This window comes from Coffea arabica, chromosome 2c, assembly GCF_036785885.1.
Source record: "Coffea arabica cultivar ET-39 chromosome 2c, Coffea Arabica ET-39 HiFi, whole genome shotgun sequence".
NCBI classification, from domain to species: Eukaryota; Viridiplantae; Streptophyta; class Magnoliopsida; order Gentianales; family Rubiaceae; genus Coffea; species Coffea arabica.
The window spans coordinates 44,742,532-44,761,774 of NC_092312.1; the positions used below are offsets into that span (position 1 = coordinate 44,742,532).

The 19,243-nt window shown below is 36.5% G+C and overlaps 1 protein-coding gene across 3 annotated transcripts; it reads right to left on the reverse strand.

The window, feature by feature from the left end:
- Positions 1–1,001: 1,001 nt before the first annotated feature.
- On the reverse strand, positions 1,002–18,955 carry LOC113727325 (sphingoid long-chain bases kinase 1). 3 transcript variants are annotated; one of them, XM_072075959.1, is made up of 11 exons: positions 18,739–18,955; positions 17,665–17,731; positions 16,915–17,572; positions 16,447–16,800; positions 13,746–13,826; positions 11,431–11,524; positions 11,253–11,290; positions 6,050–6,196; positions 4,546–4,645; positions 2,048–2,985; positions 1,002–1,457 (listed from the first exon to the last, which is right to left on the reverse strand). In XM_072075959.1, exons 3-11 carry the CDS (start codon positions 17,332–17,334, stop codon positions 1,311–1,313), a joined length of 2,319 nt encoding a protein of 772 aa, XP_071932060.1. In that variant the 5' UTR covers positions 17,335–17,572; positions 17,665–17,731; positions 18,739–18,955; the 3' UTR covers positions 1,002–1,310. The 3 variants fall into 3 exon arrangements, with proteins under 3 accessions (XP_071932060.1, XP_071932059.1, XP_027107223.1); XM_072075958.1 differs by having other exon boundaries at positions 18,600–18,955; XM_027251422.2 differs by lacking the exon at positions 13,746–13,826 and having other exon boundaries at positions 18,600–18,954.
- Positions 18,956–19,243: the final 288 nt, after the last annotated feature.

Here is a 19,243-nt window from a genome sequence, read left to right on the forward strand (position 1 = left end):
TAGAATTGATTATTTGGAAGAGAAGATTACAATTCACATGCCCAACTGATTTTCATTACATCCCAAATTTTCTATATATAGATTCAGCTTACAATGTAGTTACACGTAACTAACATTCCTCTTACAACTAATTGATCTAATTATCAGAATGGATCATAACACTTTGCTACTGCCCAAAGGGTCTAAAAGAAGATCAAAACACTAAAGAAATTGTATTAATAAATACAAATGAGTACAAAAGATATCCTCCTAGGCAAAGGGAATTGCACTAAAATATTTTTTTTTTACAAGATCAATTTGTTCCCAAAAAAAAAAAAAAAAAAAAAAAAAAAAAAAAAAAAGTCACATGGCTACAGGTGACCACACAGAGCTATATTTTGTGAACTGAGAAGATAACACAACAATCACAAGAATTGTAAAAGTTTGCAAAGACCACAATGCTATTCCCGTATAGAACTCGCTACAGCATTCCATGGCTCACCCAAAAGAGTTATACTTCCAACGTAACCGCCAACGATGAAATTGACAATATAGTTGTACAAAAATAGTTAAACACAAAGCTCAAAGTCTTAGCAAATTCCACCATTCATTCTTGCATACACGAGTACAAAATTCCGTTCAAATTCAATTGCTCAAAAACGTTTATCCTCTTCCTAGTTTACTCAAATTCAATTATTACTTCTTCAATACACATGAAACATGTTTAACCACCAAAGAATCTATCTATAAAAAAAAATGATGATTTCAAATATAACTACGAATCTTATCTAATAATATGTATTTGCTTGATTTTACTATTTTTGCCTAGAGAAACAAATAAATAAATAACAGTAATCATCTACTCTCAATGTCCTTGGATTTTAAAACTCATTTCCCACTGGAGAAATGAATCACGGAAAGAGTTGCCAAGAGAAGAAAAATTGATATACCATCATTCAATCCTGAATTAAATGCTATACAGCAGAAGCAATTCAATACCACAAGTAAAACGAAGACATAGCTAGCTCAAGCACCCAAAACTAAAACTTGCACATACATACATAAATTTCCACCAATTATAAATTATAGTAGAAAACTGAAGTTTGACCAAGAACCGAAAATTTTAACCCAAAAAAAATTAAACTGACAGAATTTACAGGGACCTCAATTTTCACTTTGCTCAAAAGAAGGCGGGAAGGACTGGTACGACACTGGAAGGGGTAACTTTTTCTGGTACAAAAGTTGCCAGCATATTCATCAATCAAAAGTGTAACAAAATGCCACCGTATAGCCTTCTACCAAATCAACAGATGAGATGCAGCTATTATTTGTTAAGTGTTACAAGGGGTACGACCAACAAGCCTGCACTGGTCTGGTAGTAAGGAACAGATGACCTGCCCATTTACTGGGAAAAGTTCACCATCAATACCACAGCCTTTGTGTGTGTGCTTTCCAGGTTTGACCTTGACTGATTTTACCTGAAATGCAAGAAATTTAGTACCATTTGAGAGCTATCTCAACATACTGACACGACGTTACTTCAGAAAAGTATACAGTTGGATGGAAAATCAAAATTCACAAAATACAGACCAAGTTCCCGATTCCCAAGTTAAATTGAATTCCTAGTCTCAACTTTAATCACTGCCCTCATGACACGTTTACAGAAAGTTTAGGTGAAGTCCTTGTTCAGGCTCATAAAAGCATGACTTCATTCTCATTCATTTGTGAAGGTGCCCAGTCATGGCCACTTAAGATGCCTAAGATGCATATTCATTCATCATTCATATATGCTGGAGATCCTTATATTTAAATCTGAAAGATCATTTGGAACAATGCAGTAACACAGTTTGTGATGCAATGCTTGTGATATGTAACGGGAGTTGGAAAAAATAAAAATAAAAAAAGGTGAGCAAACAACATTTTTATGATGCAACAAAACACTTTTTGTGAAAAATGGGCTATCCAAACAAACCTATTATTTTCTTTACGGCATATATTCTTCACAGTAATGGATTACTTGCTCTGTACAGTGAAAAATGGATAGCAAAAGGAAATATTGCTGTTTTACCTTAACATATTCAACATATGGCAGTGACAGGTGTTTACCCAATTGTAGCCGCAAAAAGAATCTGATTAACCTCAACCGTCCATTTCCATGAACCAACAATAGATCCAAGTTTTTGTCATCATGCTCAGCTCTTGGTGCTACCACCTGTGAACTCAAACTTTGAACAGTTTTACATGAATGGTTGCACACCAACACACCAAGAAAATGACCTTTTTTGACGACCCATTTATCTTCAGACTTGAGGGCAATTTCCCTCTTGGCAGCAACATCTGCATCTTCTTTTGGACCTGGAAATTCAATAGAATTTTCCATATCCCAGTTAGGCTCAGTATCCCATCTTGGCTCTGCATCCCATATTGGACCCGGATCTGACATTGTCGAAGAAATATCCTCTTTATCATTCGGAGCATTATTTGCCCAAGAAGATCTCGTCGTATCATTAGCAGCAGTCACTCCAGTCCAGCCTTTGTCAGTCCTAGACTTGGACCTTGTCCTAGGCCAGTTGGGAGTTGAAGAAAGTGGTAGCTGAGGATGGATAACTTCAGGTTCAGATGTGGTGTTATTTCTTCCAGCTGAAAGCCGTTTTGATTTTGGATCAATTGCACGTACATACTCAGATGGCTCAGCACTACCAGAGGTAGCGTCCAAGTCCACTCCAGACATTCTGCTTGGGGTCATTATTGAATCAATACTTGATAGGCTAGAAGCTCTAGGAAGGCCCTCCTTGCTTGATCTCCTCATGATGTCAGTATACAAGTCTGCCATATCAATTACTTCCTGGTCAACCAGGCCTTTACCATCTCCAGTACCTTCTAATGAAGCTGGTAAGTATTCCACTTCAAAATTGTACTTTGGCAAGCAAAAGAATTTGAGGAAGCCGGCAACAAAATATCGTAAAGGCCCAAAGCGCTTCTGATATTTTTCAGAGAGTTCCAAAACTACAAGGAAACGAGCAAAGGGGTACAATAAATATTTCAATCTGAATGCCAATAAATACAGTTAAATCATTCAGCATCAAACAGTAAAACTTAAAGACTTTACAGGAGAAAGAAAACTGATCTTCACAGCATCAGAAAAAGCGTTGTGCAATATATTTCATTCTACCAAAAGTCAATAAGAATAGACATAAACCCTAAGCCAGTGACAGCTAATCCTCTATTTCCCGTGCCAAAGCACAGTGCTCTGTTAGCGGGGACTCTTCATTCATCACAACCCTGATATTGGTACAGAATAAGTACCTAACAGGGTCCCATTTAACTTAGGTTCTTTGACTTTCCAACAATGCCTTGTGCATCAGAGCCTATTTTCCTTCATTCACCATAAAAAAGGAGAAAAAGATAACTCCATGGATGTTTGCAAGTGTTTTTTCTGTGGATGCTTTGCTGCATCAGAGTCTATTGATATTCTAGTATGCGAAAAACATACACTGCAATCATTTAGCAGACAAACAAGAATACTGTTATCAATAAGCACCTAACATGTACCTATATCTAAGTCTTTCAAAGCACCCCCGTATTTAGTTTTAGATGATTGATAAATTGGACACCTAAACATGTTCCCATATTTGACACCTGTACCTGAGTCCAAGTAACATTGGGAGAGGAGCGGTGGGAGAGCAGGGGGCAGGCAAATAAAACTGCAACAAGGGAATGACAACCATATTGTGGCTTAGCCAGAGTAATTTTCTCCACGTAGAGACCACTAGTTCTATTCCTATGTGCACCTCATTAAGAAATTAGAACTAACAGAAGCCAAAACTCATCATGCCATGATGGTGATCTCAGTAGTAATGTTTGCAAAATTGATGGTTACATGTGCTTAATGAAAAAATCAACAATGGCCAGCTCGTAAGAGTTAAATTGTGAAATATATTTCAATCAGGGTTTTTATGCACTTTTGCACCAAACTGTCGAGTACATAAAGCAACTCCAATAAGATGTTATAAACATGTTATTAAACAAGATTAAACATGTAATCCTCACCTACCAAACTTGGAAGAATACATTAGTCAAGCAGAAAGAACATAAGGTCAAAATTAGCAGCCTCCTGTCATATAATCATGTTGTTTTCACATACAAATCACAAACCAGATGTTAATCAACGAAACATGAGGCAATTTCGAATAGTATGAAAGCCAAAATTGCACTCCTGTCAATAAAAGCTTTTTGTTGGCAGCCAAACAAGCAGTCAATAAGTATAAGCTGGTGAGACATCTACATCAGGATTTTCCATATCAAGAACACATCATGTAAAGCACAAATATCACTACAATTTGACAGATTCAGATTATATTAAGTTCTCTAACCAACTGGGCCCCAAGTAGGGTGAGATAAAATGATATGTTCTCAATCCAGTACACTGTATTTTCAAACAAGCAGAATATCCACCATTCAATAACTTTATCAAGGCTGAATTCTGAAATACAACAAATCCATTAAGGTACAAACTAATCAAATCCACACATAGAACATAGAGTCCTAGAGTGCCAATGAATTTACCGTCACTAACAAAACCAAAGTATGTCACAGTTGTCCCAAAGTGAATGCCACCACCTTGAATCCACTCAACAGCAAATACATCAGTAGCAGTAAGCCCTCCCTGTGATCAAGAAAACCAGATTATATATTAATACCAAAACGTAAACGAAGATCAGATAACTTTTAAGGAGCCACTATAAATCATTGCATTCTACTTTTATTTGATGTGGTGCCTTACATCTCCAGCACCTTTGCACGTGAATTGCTTCCTAAGTGTTGTATCCTAGAAGTTGACCCTCAGCTAAGCTATACCAAGTTCAATTCTACAATCGAAGTTTAGAACCTCACTCTAGGAACTATATATCTTATAACATGAGGCTGTAGCAATAACAAAATGTGAATTTTTTCTGACCGAAATCCCTTAATTATTTAGCAATATAATAAATGAGACCGACCCAAAAAAAAAAAAAAGATAGGCTCCTAATTATCAATTGTTGTTGGTCATGTTATTCTTCCAGAGACATTTTAAGTAAATCTAATCTATAATGGGAACTCCAGGATGTTTATTTTGTGGGTTTAGGATAAAGGAAGAGGTCTTCGCAATAAGTCAATCCATAAATTTTCAGGTGCTTAGTGAAAACCTCAAAAGCCTTCAAAGAGAGTACCCAACAGCTTAACTCTAGAGGCTGATGAACAAATGGAAAGCAACAGACTAACCAAAGACGCACATAAAATCAAAATCGGTGATTCCGAATATCAAACAAAGCTTTACAATGTAGTCAACTAGATTCTCATTATAGTTTATCCACCATAGAACCCAACGTTGTAAGCCTGGAGAAGTTTAGTCCAAGTAGCTGGTAATGGAAGCAGTAAAAATTAAAAAATCTACACTTAAATGCTACTTCACTTTCTTTGTGCTTAAAGGCATGACAAGCCATTCAAGTACTGGCACAGTTGCTCTCACAAACAACAAACATAAAGGCCATAACCTGCCCATTGAATTGATTCAAGACCAAGAATAGCAAATTTATAACTATTGTAATTAGTGCCAAGAGTGGTTCATTTGCTAGCCAGAATCACAACAGTATGTTGCTATAGCAGTGAAAACATCCATATGATTCTCATTTCTGTCAAGTGATATTGAAATGCTTTAAGTTGATGCAAAGCTGCAACTTAAACTCACTAATTAACTGCTTAAGGTTAGAAACACAGAGGTAAAATGCAGAAAAGGCCACAAGTGTAGGGTAGACTGGGTTAGCACCATTGATGTGCTCCATACATCATGTTTATTCAGAGATTATGGCGATTGTAAAATGTTATAGTACCAAACGTAAGATTAGGTGATCCCAAGCATTTGGAGGGGAAAAAAAGTTTGAAAGACAGAAGAAATAATAGGCTCAAAAAAGTAACAACTCCTGTTGCTCATATAAAGGAGTAACAAAGTAAAACAAATAATAGGTAGTGAAAACTAGCTTACTCTTGCCTGGTACTAAAGTAATAGATGACCAAAGTATGACTACTGTACCTTTACAATAGCTATAGCAGCAGACACTGGATCTCTAACTCCAAGGACAGTCCACACCAAAGAATTATCAGAACCAGCAGGTATAATACCAATGGGGATAGAAATTGCTTCTTTTTGGTTGTCTCGACTAAGTAAACCATTTAAAACCTGCAGGTAAGATGAATCCACATAAATGCAACTTGTCTCAGAGGAACAATTGATTAATTGTCAATAAATCAAATCAGTTAGATTAATTATTTCACATTAAATCAGTTGTGAGGAATTCAAATTCAAATGGAATCTAAGAAAATTCAAGCCACTTGTTTCCACTAAGAGCCAACTCAATGTACATAATTGACACAATTATAATTATGCACGTCACACAAGTTACAAAATCCAAGATCCATTTCATGTCGGAATCAGCTGTCAAGTACACTCTGAAACTATCTCAACATACTAAGAAGTAAAGACTGCATGATTAAATCTCACTGACACATCTAACGGCTTACTGTATGAAATGGACAAGAATCTTATCCCAAATCAGAACAGCCAATATGAAGCGCCAATTGACAATTCAAGACCCCGGGGTGGTTTAACTCACTAAGCACTTAAAGATAACAACTACTTCCTATTTACCGCGATACCAGTGCACATTCACCATAGACTTCCCTGCAACATGCTGGACATGTGGGCTTACAAAATTTTCCGCTGATATTACAAAAATTTAATTGTTATTATTGACTGTTAGTACTTAGGCATATTGATTATATTACTGCAAGACCCCAGGAGAAACCAACCTTGAGGTTCCAGTAACTGTAATGGAGAAGGCTCCCTGCTAAGCAATAGAAAATGGGACTTTCTGGAAACATTATGTGATTTAACTTCCTACCAGAAAACCAAAGGCAATGACTCGATTGCTCCTTCCATCTGAAAATCAATACCTGTCCTGGAACCCAACTTTCTTTGGTGATATGTGATCAGAATGGACAGATGACGTCAATCTAGTTAAATATACCTTATAACCACTTAAAAATCTTCAATCCTTGAGAATACATTGGTATCTATAAGAATTTTCCTAATTAGGAAACTGAAGCACTCACCCTAATTTTGGCATTTGAAAGGAAAAAATAACATTTGAAATAGATGATCATGGGCAGGGCTGAACATTTTCACCACATTAAATGACATTCATACTGCAATCAAAACTAATTTGAGCTGCTCTTGACTTGATTTTAGCAAGCTCAACTTGAGGTTGAAAAGCTGAGATAAGAATCTAGTGGAGCTCAGTCACAACAAGTCTTTTTGGGTCAAAATCTCATTAAACTTGACTCAATTTTCTGTATTCTAATTTGGTCCAGATATCTTCCAATACTCCCATTACCATAATTAGCCTTTAGACATACATAAATGATGTTGATTTGAATATACATGCATTTGATCAAATCGAGCACAATCTGGAATGCCTCGCACAATCTTTATTAGCTTCACACTAGACTTGCAAAACAAGTAGAAGTCATGAGACTATTTACTGGCTTTTCCATCTCAAACACAGAAGAAAGGGAAATGAACATCTCCTACCTAATTTTTGTAAATGTCACTCTTGCTATTGTTTGAAATATAAAGACCACATTCAAGCTATTGGGACCCAACTCCTAATTATACAAGCCCATTCTGGATTGGCAATAGATTCACATTAAGTGTTAGTGGCACTCCTAGACTAGTCAGCAGCTTATAGCATACTATAAGACCCCTATTAACCAGTTATTTTTGGAGTACTACCCACCAGGGGTGAAAACAAAGCACCAGCCAAGAGACCTGGAAAAGATATTGTCTATCCAACTTCTACCTCTATTCGTCTAAGTTTCCAAATAAAGCAGAGAAGAAGATAGACAAACTTCAGACAACTCCCATTATGAGGGTAGCACTGCCAATAATTTTTTGGCTAATTTCCCTCAACTGCTCCCTCAAATTCAGTCAAACAAAAGCTTGAGTCAAGCTCAAGCGTGCTTGCTAAGGTAAACCAGAACCATGCACACTAGTATTCTGCTCATATGCTCCATGACTTGCTCGAAATCTTGTGTGTGTGGGTGTGTGTAAGATTACTAAAATGCCAGCCCCTTTTGGACATATTACATCTTTATTAGCTTTTTTTAGGTTAGTAGTTGGAGGTTATAGATTTTTTTTAGCTTTTTTTAGGTAATGATCTCAGATAAAATAATTTAACTAATCTGGCTCCAAAAAGAAAAGGAAAAGCAAACCAAAAAACTAAGCTTGAGCTCGCTTTGCTTTCAGCAATGAGCTTGAGCTCCTCGCTGTTTTTATCAAATCTAGATCTCAAACATGACATTTGGTATTCAATGAAGCTTGAGCACAGGTAAAATTAGTCAAGCTCAGGCAGTGTTCGTGCTCGACTCAGCTAGTTTATACTCCTAAAGTCTAAACTTGGTCCAAATGCAGAAGCAAAATTCGATCTGATGGAATGGAATACAATGAGGATCCAAATGCCCGACTTGCCTAGGGCAGTGTTTCCCAATCATGGAGATGCTGCAATAAGAATATCAGACTTGAACAAATCACTAGTTAGCAAATGGAGGTTTGAAAAAAGAGGACAATTCACACTAGAGGCAGAGTATTGACTTAAAAGTGTGGTCTGATTAGCTGTCAACATTTAAGAATAAACCAGGAAAAGCATTGACCGAGAAGGCAACAAGCTCAAATGGCATACTCATTTTGCTGGAAGGGATTGCATCAGAATCAGATTCTCAAATAACATCTAGTGGAGCAACAAAACCTTTGAGGGATAATGATTCCCTATTGTTCACACTTGTTGCCAATCATGGAGTTATTATTGTGGAAATTCTTCATACAGCAGTTTAGGAGTAACACAGAAGCTGCAATTTCAGCCCCAGGATGCAGAGAACTTTCCAGTAGACCTTTAATCTCTCAACATTGAGAATAAACATCATGATCCAATCAATTGGTATGGTGGAGCAAAAAGTGAATTTTCAATCGAATTCCTGCCATCATCTGGGAAACTACGCTTTGAGCTTCCTTCTGAAAAACTATGGGATACTGCTACACCGAAACAAGCAGTCTTTTTATATTTGGGAAGTGACTCATCAAAGCATTCTAACAGGGGATATGCAGACAAAAATGAACACAGTCTACATAAGTTGTTATCATCCAAAACTAAAGAACACGAGTCCCCTACTACTGCATTGTGAAATATCATCAGAATTATAGTCAACACATTTCAAACTTGCCAATTTTCTATGAAAATGCCATGAACAGTAGAAAATGTAAAAAACTTATCACTGAGTTGGACCTTTTAATTCAAAAGGAGAAATAAGACTAGAATGGGATTGTGCCCAGCTTTGTATTCTTGAAGGCTAAGGAGAGGAACAACTGATCTTTCAATGGAAATGTGAAGTTTGAGTGGAAAATACCCTTTAAAAGTATAACAATTCCTGCTGAGTCGGATCTTTTATCTATTAAACAGGACCAAAAAATTAGGATTAAGATTGTGCCCAGCTGTTTGATTTTCCAGTCTATGGTGAAAGGAACAACTGATCTTTCAATAGGGATCCCCAGCACCGAGAACAACTTAATCTCATGTCCACAACACCCTGCAGTTTTGGATAAATGACACCCTAGCCAATTGAAAGCCTCTCTGCTGTTGATTCTTTTAACCCAGCTCATCATTGTTAAAGAAGATAACTAGATCCTGTATCCACAGGTTATACCCCCTTGGTGCCTCCAAGTAAATTATTTTAGGTTCTACGACATATTAACTGGGATCAACTCCGATCATCAAAATTAAAAAAAAAAATACAAACTGTCCTAATTAGCAAACTTCCAATATAATTATAACACGCTACAGAAGAAGCACTGCCAAAGAAATTAAGCTCATAAGCTAAATTTTACGTGCATAATTTCACTCAAACAGATACCAGCTATAAACATGAAATATCAAACTTCTAATGGTTGGAATTCACTTATGTGTTATGAATTGGGATCTATGTGCCCTGTGTAGTCTAACCAAGCCTGTCCAAGAATTGAAATTATAATACAATAACGTATAATTAACATGAAGTGCATCATTTTAAGAAAATCCTCGGGTCTCTATATAAAGTAAGAAAATGCAAAAGTGGAAGCACCAAACTAGGAGGAGATAGGATACCAATTAACAATGCAAAAGAAATCTGTTAAAGTGTTTCTGAAAACCCCAAAAATTAAAATTCCGATTTAAGAGAATTAGAAACATTCTTGCATCCTTTATTTTTTATTTTCTTTTTTTTTTATGAAAATATCTTTTTTACATGTATCCATCTGTAGAATATGCATACCCATGAAATTGTTGACTTGGTTATAGGTTTAGAAAAAATTTATTAGAGAAGCAAACTAAAGGCAGACAAATAGGACATTGAGTATGGCTTGAACAGAAAGTTGACACTAATACCAACCATATATAAGAAGTTACTCCCTGTTGACCTCAAATGACTCCTTTTGCTGGCAGGAGTGCTAATTCAGCAGCTACCGAAATTACACAAATTCCCTTCAACCCTAAATTTTTCTCAGGACATAATAAAGTCAACCTAATCTACATTAATAATGTCTTTTGAAGTAGTAACTTGAGTACCTTTTAGCAAGCCCACAAAAACAATTAAATGAAATTCCTGAAACTCCCTTGTACTCCAAGCTATATCACCATTGAACCATGTCTTACTGTCTGGTTTTCAAGTGGGAAATTGAGTTGATTTCCAGATATCCCAAAAATATAAATCTTTCAGGTCCTCCTGTTTTTTCCCCCTTTCTTTCTTCTTTTTGTCCAAGTACAAGGGAAGGGGTCTAACATCTATCGCTTACAGTATTCATAGATCTCATTTGTCATATTTAGATCCATGAATTGATCATTATGTGGAACTCTTCAATCACAAACTTCATATTGTTTAGCTATTGCCATCTGATACAGAAAAGTAAGATCGATAATTACAAAACCCAACCCCGAAATCATGAAGTCAAATGTTAAGGGGAAAAAAATCAGGTGTTGTGTAGAGATTAAACCACTTTTCTGTCTCATTGATAATATTCAGGAAAATATAAAGGTATTACTACTGACCATGAAAATGATGAAGCAAAAATCAGGTTAAGAGGCAGGGATTTGGAAGATATGCACAACTGCCAATATGCAGTATCCAGGCAGAAAAGGATATAATCAACTGACCTCATTCACTATTCCATCACCCCCGACGCATATGATACCTGACGATAGGGAAAAGATAAAAAACAACAAAGATAACTACAGAAAGATGACTTAAAAATAAAAATAAGTATAAATATAAATATAAATTATTTACTCAAATTAGACAAGAGATATGAAGCACAAAAATTTGAAAAATTACCATCAGGGCAAGTGCTGAAATCAACAGTTGCTGCAAGTTTTCTTGCATGACCAGCAGAATTTGTTTTCACCACCTCCAGCTGAAATCCAGCAAGCTGTTCATTCAAAAAATTGCAGTTATCAACTATGCTAACCAAAAAATTGGAATCAACATTCCATATCCAAAAAAATAATATGAATCAAACCAACTAGCGAATTTAATGCAGCATGTTATGAAAAAGTTTATGCAAACAATGTAGCAAAGAGCAAATATGAGACTCCCACCTCAACCCTGGTATGCACATACAAGAAACTGGGAAAAAAAAAATGCAGCAATAGTTAACCAAAGCAGAGCAGCACTTTTATTAAAAAGATAGTGTTAATCAAGAGGGTTAAAATGCCAAAAGCAATATGCCAGCACCACAAGTATGTCATGTTTCAGAGTCATTCAGTCAGTTGATAATTCCTTAACTAGAAAACAGACAATAACAAATTCTCCACATTGTAGGGGAAAATCTATGCTTCATTAGAGAAGTCAGCAGTAATATCTTACAAGATAAAAGATCAGCTGACAAAGGAAAGGTACTGAATCATCTAAGATGCTTTTATGGAGTGAAGAATTGCCTACCTCACAAGACCCAAAGAGCAACCGCACTTACTTTGCATCCCTACCAAGACACACTCCCACATCACTGGCCCTCGATCATTACAATAGTAAAAGAGGGATTGGGGGAATGAACTGTAAATTTTCATACCTAATAAAATCTTGAGTTTAATGGGGGTCTTTTCGTAATTTTGTCCACCTTTTATTGTCATTGTCTTCTCTGCTCTAACTTTCTTCCACCTAACCGTTCACCTGCTGCTCGACTTCCAATCTCTCATTCTCAAGCGCATAGACAAGCATAAGCACATGCTCACATGCACTCCATACAATTAGCAACAATGTCATCAATTATTGTCTTTTGTTAAGCTTCTTTTTTCTTCATCTTCATTCCAACTTGTCAAATTCATCTCAAATTTGTCATTTCTATTAATCACTAATTCTGAAACACTAAGCCCCAAATACAAACCCATTATGTCTTCCTCAGTATTATGTAGCCACCTCTTTTTTTTCGTATGAAATGAATAACAACAATACTCTCAACTGATGGATCAGGCTTCCCTTGAATGGCTACAAGCTAATCTTTCAGGAACAGCTGGCAAAAGCATGGAGCTTCACTGCACCTCCCACCTGTAAGCTAACGTGGCACAGAAGACACAAAACACTAGCGTCACACGTTACCTTTCTATCTCCCTCCTTATTAAGCTTCCAAGAGAAACTGATCCTTCTTGTTTCCTCTTGCACTGCTAATAAAATTCCATATCAGGTAATTTAGTTTGAAAGACAAAAAAGCTTTAATTAATTCAACAGATGTCCTCCTGCTGGATGGCAACATAGGTCTATGAAATGGCCTTCTCTGTTAGGGGCACTGATCCTAAGTCTCTCTAGTTTGCAGTCTACATAAAACTAGCGTAACACTCACTATGAATGTTTCACAATGCACACTTTGTCAACAGCTAAATGTGATCACTGTACGTCATTTACCCGTTTCGAAAGAGCAAACCCCAGATGAAGCTCTGTTTAGTTGCAAATGTCACAGTTTACAATCCAGAAATGGCCTCAGGTTTGTGGACCTAAGGCTGCATAAAGATGGCCTACCTAGATCCTATAATAGCAAAAACTTGATGCCCTAAAAAAACCACACAATTGAATCATAAAGTGCCAAACCAATTTATCACAACCCCCCCGCGGGGGGGGGGGGGGGTTAAGTGAATCCAAATCACTCTAGGTTGTCATGTTGAAGCAAGGGACCTTCATAATCAGATTTCTTTGAATAAAATTTCGTGAGTTTTCACTTCTCTTTACAAGAGAGCTCCTTTGAATACTTGAGAATCTTTCTTAAGTTATTCATCCCAAACTTATCAATCAAGTATCTCCTTGGTTGTGGCGTTCTACTACCTACAATTTGGTTCGTTAATTCAAGTAGTTGCGGGATGAGATAGTTTCAACATTGTTCGTGACTCCTAGGATTAAATTGGGTCAAATTTCTCCGCTGCCAAACCGTTGTAGTTGTCTAGATCGTGTCGAAGTGCGTATCACATCAGGGGGGGTGGGGAAGAACGAGAGTCATAATAAGAATCAGCAACAAGACAATACAGCTCAGCTAAGCAATCATCGTACCATTACAGAAAATCGTAAGTCGAATATAAAGCAGCCAAAGTTACCAATCACTTGAAAAAATTTAATGGATATCTACGCAGGCAGAAGTGCAGAAAAAGAATTACAAAAATAAACACCTTCATTTCTTGATCAAAGCTATTCTCTCCAGCAAAAACCAGTAGAAAAACCTTAATCATAGTGCTAATCTTGCTAAAAGCCTGAAATTAAATGAGATGAACGAAAAGAAGAAGAAAATAGTCATTTAAACATCAAAATAGTCAAGCACAACACACCATAAACCTGAATATTCATAATAATGCAGCCATAATGGAGGATCCTAATCTAATTCAAATCTAACCATAACTCTAATTGTCCTATTCCAATCCCTCTCTTATCCTCATACCTTAACCTTTCTATCTGATAGCATTTAAACCACATCAGCACTCCTGGACTGGAGAAAAAAACAGGCCTTAAGTATTATTTGACCTTTACACAGTGGAATGAATTCAGGGCAGGCTTTTCTCCTGCTCTCATCGTATCAATTTTCCATGGCAGGAAAATAGAAATGAGTTTCCATAGAAATTCCTTCACTTTTCCCCCAAAACAAATGACTCTACACTCAAATAATATACCCCCCCCTTCCCATTTTATTAGTCTTGATTTCTAATTTGTTTTTTCCAAAATTAGTTGTTATAGTCTAAAAAGGGAAATCAAAAAAAGACCAACCTCTCCATCTTACCCTTACTCAATTTCCAAAAAGAGCATTAAAGTTTTGCTTCATCATTAAATGCTCAAACAAACCATTTTAAAATTCAAAATCAACTAACAAATTTTGAAGTTAAATTAAAAACTAATCATGGAAAGAGTTATTTGCTGGTTGGTCAAGGATCAAGTTTCTTAAAATGTGTGCAAAGTTGACCATGACAAGTAAAATGGGACAGAGGGATGAACTTGCATGCGTTTTGAGACAATGTCCTTGTTGCTTCGTTACCAAGTTCACTCCAGGTAAAATCTTTCCAGATGTAATCTTCTCCTAGATCTCAATCACCAAGAACACTAAAGAACTCATCTTTCAATACTCAATTTATGACTGGTTGCTTCAAAATTAGGCTGCATACCTAATTTAAGTTGTTCTGGAATTGTAATCACTGGCAAAGTATCTCTTCCAAATGAACCATCTGGATACACATCATAGACTAGCACAGAACCAAATGTACCAAATGACCCTGCAATACATCAATATTTAAGGCATACTTCCCCCTGATCTGAAGACTTATGGATGCCACCTTGAATCTCCTCATGATCTTCCTATCTCCTAGGTTCATGAGTTGATCAAGTGCTTTAGACAATGAATGATTCAGCCAGTTCCTTCACTTCTTCCACCCCTGCTCCCATAATCTATGTTGTTTGGCTCTAGTTTTAATTGAAACAGGCGGAAGCACAAGAAAAAGAAACACTAGATTCATGATCACAGCTAAAATTTTTAGCAAAAACCAGAGAACCTTAATGAGAGAGCTAATCTTTCTCAAAACATGAAGTTCAATAACATGAAATCGAACACGGAGACGATAGTCATTTAAATTTCAGAATAGTCAGTTATAACAAATTACATGCATAAACATTTGTAGTACATAAATATTTCTAGAAATGCAGCTATAAAATAGGATCCTAATCTAATTTAAACAGCATCCTAATCTTTACTTGTTTAAATCCTAATCTTTACAGTCCTGCCCAAGTATAATGCTTTGCATATCCTTGTCCCCTTATCCTACTAATCGATAGCATCTATACTGCATCACCTATGTGGTAGCAAAATTTTCTTCCTCTTTTCTTTTATCGTTGTCAATAAGATCTTCATTCAAAATGAACCTGAAGAGCAAACCCAGCTCATCTGAATACCTCTATCATACTTTCACCTTTGGAATGTCCCAGATTTGCATCACCGACAAAGTGGCATTGTTCTCATTTGTATTTCCAATTTTACTTCTCATTATCCTAGGAAAACAAATTATTTATGTTTGTGGGACCCGCGAACCCTAGTTCACATGCTCATAGTATATTACTTAAATGTGCTTTCCAATAGCTTGACTTGTACAAACCAGAGACTTGAATATGGGAGTGAAAATACAAAATATTTTCTGACTACCATTGTGAAGGGAAAAAAGTGTCTTGGTGGTACATTAAGTTCTAATTTCCAGAATAAAAGAGGACTTATGTTGTACCTATTGGATCTAAAGAGACAATAATGATTACAGATAACAATGAAAAGAAATTAAAACAATTAGCACAAGGATGATAATAAGAACCATAAAGTATGAAACCTAACCCAATCTAAGTGACAGAAAATTATCCACTCAATCATTTGTACAAAAGCGCGTATTCTTCACACCAAAAACTAAGCAGAGAACAAGAAAAAACTTTTCATCTTCCGTAAAGGATGTCAGCGGAATGATTAACATTTATTCAGGAAAAGATATTTTTGTATCCACCTAAGGAGGCTCTCCTAGCTGAAAAAAATCCTAATTAGAACATGAGCTCAAGTTTGTATAACTAGGGTTTCAACATGAAATACAGAATGTATCATAACAAAAAAGTAAAACAAAGAGTAAAATGACCTTGTTCTGAGGAAAACAATTGAAATATAATAATGGCATTTAAGCAGATATAATGATTGAACCATGCCCTCAGACATTTTCTAGAATCTATGTTAAATTTGACTCAAGTTTCTTCACTCATCATACATAGTTCTCGACAGTCTAGTGGCTCAAAGGCAGTCACCGAACCAAGACACATAGAAAGATTGTGCCACAAAATGCAAGTAGATACTTGCTGATATACCTTGAATATGGGCTCAACCATGCCGTGGAAAACTTTACTTGAACGACCACGTCCTGACCGAGGGTTTAAGATCACGAGCATTCTAGGTGGACTTTTACATTTTATATATGACTCTGGAGGAAATTCATTAACAACAAAGTCTGAGGCCTGCTTCAGAGGATGAGGCAAACAATTCACATAACACTGCTGATCTGCAAATGAGCCAACCCATTGAAGGGCTTCCTCCGAGGTAGAAGCTAAGAAGCGAAAATCCTTCCGACTTCTCCCACTTTTCACAAAACAAGAAAGGCCAGAAGCTTTTTTACATGGGTAAGAATGCACTGTAAAGTGTCTAAGACCAGAATAATATGAAACCTGCCAAGTCAAATTTCCATATCATATTAATACGTCACACAAGAGTCATAAAAGAGCTCTTCCCTTTGTAACTAATCTGTCACTATCATGCAAAAAGAGAATAGCAAAGCTCACCGATATCACATCTTCAAGAGATAAGATTTGAGTACCCCAAACCAGTGCCTTACTTGTCAACTTAGCCTCAATAGCATCCTGTGTTGAAGTATCTGTTGAAGTTTGTACATCAGTACTTTTACTTGGCTTTCTCTTATCCAAGACCAGTTTTCCAGCAAACACCTCGTATCCTAATAAGTCAGACTGTTCATCTCCAATATCGATCCTATGTTCCTTCCCTTTAGCTTTCGCAGGATCATGATCGCTCACATTGATGTCGGCACGTGATGAAGCTTTTCCTCTGCTGCGTCTTTCTGGAAAGACAATTGGAGATGTCTGCTGTCCAGTTACTATTTGAGAACATAGACCCATCCGACGAAGAGATTGCTGAGGTGTAAGTCTCAAAGAACTGTTCTTTGAAAGATTCGCAGTCTTCTGCATAATAGCTTTTCACAGCAAGACGAAAAACAAAAATCTAAAACCAAGAAAAGTGCCACAAGATCCAATGAGCATACACCCCCATACGGCTCACCATGATACCTTGACCTGCATACTTAGCTTATTGTGATGGTAGTCCTTAATTTTTCAACCATTTAAATTATCATGTACAGGAGCTTCAATTGGTTACATCTGGAAAGAGTTAGATGCCGCATATCCTCTCATATACAATCTTTGTCATCTGCCATTCAGAAGAATAGAAGAATAAGAAGTCAAGCAAACAGGCATACAACCAATTATGTCAATCCCAGTGGCTTAAAGGCAAACCCTTACCTCTATGTTTTTCGAACGTCACTATTCCAGAAGTAGGCTTCCTTCCTTATATTGCTGATCAATGTATCTGTTGAGAGCTTATACATTTAGAAACAAACTTTCTCAAGAATAAGATAACTTTCTAGTATAGTATGACAGCAAAGTTATAAAACAAAAAAATTATAAAGTGAAAATTACACTCATTGTGAATTCAAACTAACTAAATAATTCCTAAAATGACAGCAGTGCTGTTACTCTCCACGCACAAATATATCTTCATCCTGAATGTTTGCTGAAGGTTTGAGTAGATAGTCCTGACCAACAAATTTACTATCCCTAAACTAGGTTGTAGCATATTTTTAAGAGGTCATAAAAGCAAGACATTTTACTAATGCACCAGCAACTCAAATTAATCTAATTTACAAGAAGCAGGGGCGCTCCTTAAATAAATTAAGCTAACACATCAACAGATTACAAACAGTACCAATGAATTTCATGGTAAGAGTATTGGTCTCAAAGAAGCACGTATGCCTGCTCTAAACGATTCCAGAAATGACAAAACCTGGTAGTATGACTTGACGATAAAATGCATACCAACGTAATTGCAACATTTTTAAATAACCTGAATTGATCCTCATATTTCCAAAAGCCATACCAAAGTGATTATCACCATAGTAACTACTCTCCATTTCAGATATCAAATTTATCAAGTCACAATTTCACGAAAAAAAAAAACAAATCATAGCCCAGAATCAAAAAACATAACAAGATTCTCATTTCAGCAACTGACGAAGAAATAGTAGTGTTTACAACAATTGCCTGTAAACCCTCTTCCGGTCCCATTTCACTACTTCTCAAACCATTTCCGTACCAACCAAACAAAAACCAAAACAGCCAAAAAACCCAAACCAAAGACCATCCCAATATTCACGATCACAACATTCTACAATGAATACCTTAAATCATTAATCACAACGGACAGATTGCAACCCCAATTGAATCTTCTACAAACACATCCACCATGTATGCAAGAGCTAATTGCGGTACAAAGTCAGATGATTTTGGGAAAAGGCGTTGGTGTTTGCTTTTACAGACCTTCGAGATGAAGAAGACAAAATATCATGTGTTGGAGATGGTGGCCGGAGGTGAATCCGACGTCGGTGACAGGGGCCGGCGACGGAGATCAGCTGCGTAAGGTTGTGCAGATGGGTGGTTGGGTATTGCGATGGGAGAAATGGGTCTAGAATAGCGACACGCTATTGTCGTCTTTATAAAAATTCCGTCTCATTTTTCTTTTTTTTTTTTGCCCTTTTCTTCTCCTTTTCTTTTGCTTATCAATCCTCCGATAATTTGATGGGTACTACTTTTTGGGGCTTTTTACACAAATAATCCAATTTTTATTCCAAATTCCCAAGATAGACCATCTTTTTAAGTTATTCCAAAAATATAAAGATTTCGATACTTCCACTAGGGACTTTTATCTGACTCATATTTTTACAAAATTAAAAAAATATATGCATGATATGAGGTGAAAGCCAATCTCTGAAATGACGATTCAAGTTTCGCAAAATCATCTAGTGACTTCAAAGTCGCAATTTCT

What these genes read in the sequence shown, in the direction of transcription:
- LOC113727325 (XM_072075959.1), bottom strand. Translation starts at nt 17,334, where the DNA reads ATGCAGAAGACTGCGAATCTTTCAAAGAACAGTTCTTTGAGACTTACA. An exon ending in TTTCAGCACTTGCCCTGATG is followed by an intron (nt 11,291 to 11,430) that starts GTAATTTTTCAA and finishes CCCTATCGTCAG; the next exon opens with GTATCATATGCGTCGGGGGT. An exon ending in CTGCTATAGCTATTGTAAAG is followed by an intron (nt 4,646 to 6,049) that starts GTACAGTAGTCA and finishes TCTTGATCACAG; the next exon opens with GGAGGGCTTACTGCTACTGA.